This window comes from Triticum urartu, chromosome 1A (genome assembly GCF_056163025.1).
Source record: "Triticum urartu cultivar PI428250 chromosome 1A, HENAU_Tu73, whole genome shotgun sequence".
Lineage (NCBI taxonomy): Eukaryota > Viridiplantae > Streptophyta > Magnoliopsida > Poales > Poaceae > Triticum > Triticum urartu.
In genome coordinates, this window is record NC_141873.1 from 283,501,429 (window position 1) to 283,509,688 (window position 8,260).

Below are 8,260 nucleotides of genomic sequence, written 5' to 3' on the forward strand. Positions count from 1 at the left end.
GAAGGGATGGCGATGACTCTGGTCGGACAGAAGTGATGATGATGACACCAATGTGCTACCCCGACAAAGATTTCCTCATAGTGTTGTGTGTGGGATTTATTGCGTGTGCCCCTCAGCGGATCGTGACAGTTTTCATCCGGTTTCTCGTAATTAACCAGACAACTCTTTTTCTTCTTAATTAATCTATGAGACAAACCTTCTGTCTTTGTTTGAAAAAAGGCAATTCACAAAAATGTAGGATCTGATTATTTCATCAACCGTATTTTACAAGCTCAATTCACTTGTTTCAAACTGATTTTCACCAACTTACACTCCATTTTGCATCCGTTGACTCAATCTACTATAGTAATTCTAAAATATTCGTCTTGTTCATAGTAAAAGAAAAAAGCGTCTGATACTTATGAGACCTTGAAAACTTGTTTAATGCGTTCCCACCAGACCAAATCTAATTTGAGAACAAACCACAACATACTTTGTTAACGAGAATAAGTAATAGTGTCTACAACCACAATGTAATAATTTGACCCCATATATGACCGTGGACAGCGTCCGGTGGCCCCTCAAATGTCCACTCATGCAACCACACCCTCTTTTTCGAAACCCCAAATCCATGCAACCACATGCATGTCCATCGTCTGATGATACAAATACATGTAAAAATGAATACCGCACAAAAATAAAATTTATTCTTAGAGAAAAATACAAACTCCTTCCGTCCCAAAATATAATATCATTGTTTACACTATGTTAGTGTTAAAAATAATCTTATATTTTGGGACGGAGGGATTAGTTTGAACATAAATATTTATTCAATTGCATAATTCAAACATAAAATTCAATGATTTGCAATGTGGATCCACAAATTCTCCATAAGATCATTACTAAGTAGTTGCACATGCATTGGAAGTTGTCGATGCATCTCTAGAAAGTTAACGTACTCCGGACTTCCCAAAATCATGTGTGTGGGATGCTCCTTCGCCCTCGTGCTCCACAATTATGTTGTGGAAGATTACACAATATGTCGCAATTGCCATAATGTCTTCGGTTCCCACACCATTGTAGCTCCATGAACAATACCCCAACGAGCTTCTAGCAGTCATGATGCCCTCTCCATATTCTTCCTAGGACCTTCTTGCATTTGTGCAAAGGGACATTGTTTGTTTCACAAATGCCGCCCATTGAAGATAGATACCAACAAAAAGGTAGCACCCCATGTTATAGTTTTGCCCATTGAGGTTGTAGTTGCATTCCAGAGCATCCCCGTCACAAAGTCTCTCTTGAACAATAGAGATTGCTAGAGCACATTGATGTCATCGTGAGAACCAGGCATGGCAAAAAAAGCATGCTGAATCCACAAGTCCTTTGATGGCACTGCCTCAAGTATGATGGTGACTTTTTTGGTGCGACCGGTACTGCCCGTGCAAACCTTTCGGGCAACTCTTCCATTGCCAAGGCATGCAATCAACTGAACCAAGCATACCTGGGACACCTCTGGATGTCCAATTGCCAATAAATTTCTGTGTGTGCTCGAGAGTTGTTTGTCTCAAGTACTTCAGTCCAAACACCTTCACCACAGTGCAGGCAAATTTCACCGTGGTGTCAAGGCATGTGCTCTCCCCCATCTGGACAATCTCATCAACGACATATCTGGCTTTACCATATGCAAGCATCTTAAGAGCAACCATGCATTTTTGCACAGGAGAGAAGGGCAGTCGTCCGCAACAATCCTTCCTCAGCTTAAAGTAAGGATCGTATTCCTCCACATCATTCGGTACGCGCAAGAACAAATGTTTGCTCATCTGGAAGCGACATCGAAAAAACTCTCATGGTATGTGGGGCTCGGTTTGAAGTAGTCCTTCTAGAGAAGTCGTGCGACAGCAATCCTATCCCAAAGAACCGATCCTATCCCAAAGAACAACTGTCATGCCCTTTTATCGAACTCTTGAAACTCATAACATGCTCCACTTGCTTCTCCATTTCTTCTTGGATGCTCATCATCATCATTATAGCATCTTTGTCCTCTGAATATAAATTTGTATATAACGAACTCTTTGTATATAAATTTGTCAAGCTCCATGTTCTCAAAGTCATCATCCGATGAATCCATCGTTTGCCTAAAAACTAGCAAAGGAATAAAAAACAATCCATACATTTTGTCGAACAAATAGAGGCGGGTGAATGCCCAGAGGAGTAGGATCGGGGCGACGCCCGGAGCAGTGGGACGTACTGGGGCGACGATGACCGTGTGATGGCAGCAAGGACGGCTAGGAGGAGTTTTGGGGCCAACGACGGCGACATAGTGGGTTGGGACGACGATGGACCTAGGGTGGCGATCAAGCTAGGGAAGGGACGGCACGACACAGACAAGGCATAATAGAGGAGATAAAGAGCACACGTCATTTTGTCGAACAAATAGAGGCGGGTGAATGCCTAGAGGAGTAGAATCGAGAGTAGAATCGAGGCGACGCCTGGAGCAGTGGGACGTACTGGGGCTACGATGACCGTGTGATGGCAGCAAGGACGGCTAGGAGGAGTTTTGGGGCCAACGATGGCGACATAATGGGTTGGGACGACGACGGACCTAGGGTGGCGATCAAGCTAGGGAATGGACGGCACGACAAAGACAAGGCATAATAGAGGAGATAAAGAGCACACGTCGGGCTAGGTTGGGGATGATTTGGGAAGGGTCCGGCCTGTTGAATCTGACATGAGGGACACATCCGGGGTCGTCCAGACATCCCCATATCCGCCCCACATATAGTTTGCCCCACTTATACCGCCCCACATATAGGTTGCCCCACATATAAGTCGGGTTTGGGGGATGCCGGACATCCGAACATTTCGGTTGGCTTTGTGGGCGTTTTTCAGCCCATCCATAAAGGACATCAACAGATGAATAGATCAAAGTTCCACTGCTGAAGTGATAACGAGATAGCCATCAAGAAATCAAGGACGACACATCGGCAGCAAACTAAAAGCAGCACCTTTTCCCCGTAAAACTCAAAAGTCTGTTGCGACCTGACATACTGAAAACATGCTCACGAGAATTTTGACCACATACAGCAACATAAGCGCCAACAATGTATGATTCTGCACATGACATGCTATAAACATTGGCTAGTAAACACAAGGACACCAAACACGCCGCAGTACGCATCAAGGATTACGGAGTACATGACCTATCAAGGAAAGAGATGTACAAATAGTAAAAATATGCCGTGACGCAAATTCAGTCAGCCATGGCTTAGCTCAGCTAGGTAGATTTCCTGGCAGTGTGGCTTGGTAATTTCCCTCAGGAAATTGCGGAGTGCATCGACCATGACTGTACTTCTATCATGAGCTAATTTAAATCTCTCTTTCACGAAAAAAAAAGAAATAACATAAGGCTGGCATAATCATGCAGAAGATTCATGTAAACATTGAACCCGTATCAGACATGGCGGCAACATACCACTAGAATCTTGCAGTATATCCTTGTGAGATGCTCAGTTACTCCAATAGCATGAAAATACTGACATTGCAAAGAACAAATATTGACTCTTGAGTATACAACACTCCCTTCGTTTCTCAATACCTAGCTTGCTAGTTCTAACATGCATACCAAGATCGATGCGCAAAAAATAAACATGCATACCAAGATCAGCTGTTGACAAATGCATGCCTTGATATGGACTATGAATACATTTGAAAGAGGTTTATGATAGTATAGCTTTTATGACATATAAGATATAACTCTTGTCAAAATTAGCATCAAAATTCGAGGATGGCTTGTATATTTGGATGGAGGGAGTACACGTTACGATCCAAATGAAATGTCAACTTAAACAGGTTTGCAACAAAAAACAAGCAGAAGCAAAAATGGGATTTGGCTTGTAGTACCTAGTACTCCCTCTATAAGGCATTCTTTGGCTAGGCACAAGGATCAAAGAACGGAATATTTAAGATGTATATTAAGATAGGTAAATTAGATGAGAATGGATTATTTAAATCGTCCATTCCATATAATTCAGAACAAGTTAACAAGCCTTATATTCTTAGACGGAGGGTCTTTGCACTTTCACAGTATAATCATATTGCTCCAGACAGCCACACCCAGAAAAGAACTTCAAGACAAGCAAATCGTGACGTTCATTTGTCATGAAAGAACAAACCCTAACAGCATAGCAGCCTGATACATAATGGTTTGATCTACAATTAGTTTTTCTGTTTAAGTCAACTTTATCTTCTGAACATATCTTGATTAAATGAAAATTAGTCACGAAATGGTTTCTTGCCAACAGAGAGACTACCTCATTCTTATGACCAATCAATGAACTGTAAGAACCCAACATATTTCAGTGATCCACTAGCATCCTTAACATTTCTAGCGTAATATTCAACTGCATAGAGATATAGAGCAGTTGACTTGCGGATGCTGGTAGACATTGGGTCTTTTCCAATAAATAGAGCCTAATGTGATGTTTGCTTATGGGAATGCGCCAAAGTGCTGGAGATGTGTTTGAATCAAGCATGATAAATGCCTACCACATCAACTGGAGATACACATTGCCATCCAAAAGAAGCAAGACATAAGAATTTCAATAATGAGCCAACAGTTCTCTCATAGAACAAGCTGGGGTACTGATAGGGAGTCTAAAGTCTAAAAAATAAAGTAGCCTTCTAATGGAAAAGGTTCAAAATGATGGATATCAACAGAGAATAACCACTACGCGAACCTAAAACATCACAGGTTTCAGCCTCCCTCAGTAAATTCTGCTAGCCGACCATAGGACCTGTATAAAGTCCAATCGTCATCCTGAAGCTACAAAACCTATCACAAGGCATCTTACCTCCCATGGAAACTGGAAAGGGAACCAAACAACCCTTCTTGTATGCCAAATGGTGTGACTATACATGGATTGCACACAGAGGGCAAAAACTGTACATACATGCATTGTCAAGTTCTCTCTCCCTCGTGTGGATCATATATCATCCAAGCACAAATCAGAAGATCAAGAGAACTACACAAATCTACTCCACCAAGACCAGTCTTACGGCATGAATGAGCACTAAGAGGTATGAAATATACCTCTGTTCATGCATCGACAGGTAGATTTGCCTCCATGTCAGACTGTGATGTGGCCATGTCAACTCGCCATTGAATGAATCAATTGAGAGCAGCTGCCACATCCTCCAGTCCAAACTGACGGCCACCCAATCGTGATTCCTTACACCTTGCTGCAAAGTAGAACATCAGCCACACCACCATGAAGTACACCTCTGCGAATGAGTGGAGGAACCCGCCAAGAACTTTGCCACCAAATGTAACCATAATGAGCCGCCCCATGCTGCCACACACCACTGTCTCCCAGCACTTGATCAAGGTGGCATCGGTTGCCATCAATGACACAAGATAGCAGCCTTCCTTCACAGCATTGCGGCCAGGTGGACGCGGATCACGATCCATTGCAACCACCCATGGCACCACCGTGAACAACACCGATACAACAGCATCAAGAAGAGCCCACGCGATGAAGAAGCCATCAAGCTCTGGGCCAGAAATGGCTGCAGCAAGCCATGGGTTTGCAGATGCTGAAAACGGCATGAGCTTGGCAACCACAAAGAGCCTGAACAGCTGCGCCTGGTCGTGCACGTCAGCAAAGAACCAGAGGCAGAGCATCTGCACAACCGCATCCCGAGTCGCCCACCGCAGGAATGCAAACCCAGTGAGCCTCCTAGCGCCCATTGCCGCACCGGAAAGGAAGAACCCTCGCCGCCGTTCAGGCAGGTGGCGCCCCGCTACAGAAGCGAACACCGTGCCGAGAGCTATGGAGTGCACAGTGATGTACCCAAGGATCGCGAGCACATGAGCAGACGAGAGCAGAGCGAGGAGGTTGATGATCGCCGCAGCGTCGTGCCTGGTCAGGTCGAGCAGCCTGAGCTCACCGCCCCCGGGCGAGGCAGGCTTCGGCGAGGAGGTCTCGTTGTGGATGGCAAGGAGGAAGGGGGAAGCGGATGAGGGGAGCAGCTGGGAGAGGGGTACGGGGTAGGGTTTGGGGGTGGAGAAGGAGGTGAAGAAGATGTTGTGGTAGGAGGCGTTGCGTCGGCTGGAGGGGGCGGACGAGACCGGGTCGAAGGGTCCGACGAGGAAGTCGTCGTCGGAGAGGGAGGACGAGGTGGAAGTGAAGGGGGACCGGCGGCGGGGGAGGTGGTGCTGCGGAGCCGGTGGGGAGGGCTGGGCGGGAGGCGAGAGGCGGAGAAGGAGGGAGCGGAGGGCGGGATCGCGGTCCGCGAAGGAGGAGAGGCGAAGCGTGCCAGCAAAGAGGGCTGACCGGAAGAGGAGGAGGAGGAGCGCTGCGAGGAGGAGCGGAGGGAGCGAGGCCGGGTGGAGGAGGTGCGCCGCCGCTCGGCGCAGGACGCGGCCACCCGTACGCGCGTCCAGGCTCGGTGCCGGTGGCGCGGGCGCGGCGGCTGCCGGCATGGCGGTGGGAGCGCTGGGCTGTGGGGATCGGCGAGGCGCGGCGAGGGCAAATGGGGAATCGAGGATGCCGGAGGTTGACGCGCGGGTGACGAAGGGAACTGGAGACACGGGCTAGGCTTGGGCTTGGGCCAGTCTGGATGCTTTGGTTGGGCTTGTAGGGCGGCATGTGGTTTTGGTTTGGGTTAGAGATTTCTTTCCATGTTTACTCACGCGTAACAGATAACTGCATGCCCGTTGAGTTGGGTACTGAGTACAATCCATTATAGCAGTGACAACTACTATTTCAGCCTTGGTTCTTTTCTGTGGGGAAAAAGCTCGAGAAATTTCATCGAGGCGTATGACAAGGCGATCGTATCTCTTTATTTATTTTTTGCGGGTAACATTTTTTTTTATAATTGCAATTAAAGGTCTGTCGTGCTTGTTAAAAAACAGGAGCGTGAGAATTCTTCAAAATCTTTGAGGTCTCAAATTATGGCACCTATGAACCCCAGTCAATCATCTTCTTTTCGCAAATGACATCTTGTTCTTCTTAAAGGCAAATAGGGAGGGAGAGAGGAGCTTGGTGCAACTTTCTAACTATATTGTCGTGCATCTGGACGACACATTAATTTAGAAAATCTTCTATGTTTTTTGGTTGAGGATGTAACGATATTGTGAAGAATAATATCAAAGAGGCACTGAATGTGACAAATGAATCTCTAAATGATAAGTATTTGGGTATGCCATCAGATATTGGAAGAGCGAAAAATGGTGCCTTGAAATTTTTTATGGGTAGGATTTGGAAAAGAGTTCAAGGTTGGGTGAAACATACTCTAGCACAAGTAGAGAAAGGGGTATTAATACAATCTATTGTTCAGACAGTGCCTATTTACTCTACGACATGTTTTAAATTACCAAGAGGTTTATGCCATCACATTAATTCTCTTCTTGGATGTATTTGGTGGGGCGGTAAAAATGGCAAGAGAAAGATTGCATGGGTGTCATGGGAAGACATGACAACGCCAAAATATATGGGGAGCTAGCTAGGTTTGGGAGATATGGAATTGTTCAACCTTGCCTTGTTAGCCTAACAAGCATGACATTTGCTGCAGAACCTGACAACACTCAATTTTCAATTTTGAAGGTAGGATATTACCCAAACTATGATTTCCTGGATGTGGGATTGGGATCTTTCCATTCACAAATTTGGAGATCTAGCGTAGAACAACGTGATAACCTCACACAAGGCTTAATTAGAAGGATTGGGAATGAGGAAGGTACGCATATATATGGGAAAACAACTAGCTACCGAGAGATCACGCGCTTAGGCGGGTGATAGCCAAGTCAACAAACCTACCAATTATGGTGAATGAGCTAATTGACACTATGAGTGATTCATGGACCAAACATCTAGTAGAGGATTCATTTTATCATGTTGATGCATAAGTTATTCGATCTATATCATCGTTGAGTTCAACTAAACAAGACTTCCGGGCATGGCATTTTCGACGTAATAGTGTTTCATTGATTTGATCGACATATAAGATGCTTGAAGACATAAAGAAATGTAGGGAAGATTGGCTGGATGGGCGACCTTCTTCCTCCTCATCACGACAAACTGGACAACAATGGAAAAAGCTTTGGAATATGAAAGCATCGCGAAACATCCGCATCTTCGCATGGAGGTTATCAAAAAGTGATCTTCCCACCAGGAACGTTCTTCACCACCACCGCTTGGCACCGACAGCATCATGTAGTACCTGTGGTGTTTCAAATGACTCGTGGTAGCATTCTCTTGTAGACTGGTGTGTATGGGCGATG

At 45.5% G+C, this 8,260-nt stretch overlaps 1 protein-coding gene across 1 annotated transcript; it reads right to left on the reverse strand.

Moving 5' to 3' along the window:
* Positions 1 to 4,850: 4,850 nt before the first annotated feature.
* Positions 4,851 to 6,564, reverse strand: LOC125507045 (uncharacterized). The gene has a single exon (XM_048671746.2). It carries the CDS (start codon positions 6,458 to 6,460, stop codon positions 5,147 to 5,149), a length of 1,314 nt encoding a protein of 437 aa, XP_048527703.1. The 5' UTR covers positions 6,461 to 6,564; the 3' UTR covers positions 4,851 to 5,146.
* Positions 6,565 to 8,260: the final 1,696 nt, after the last annotated feature.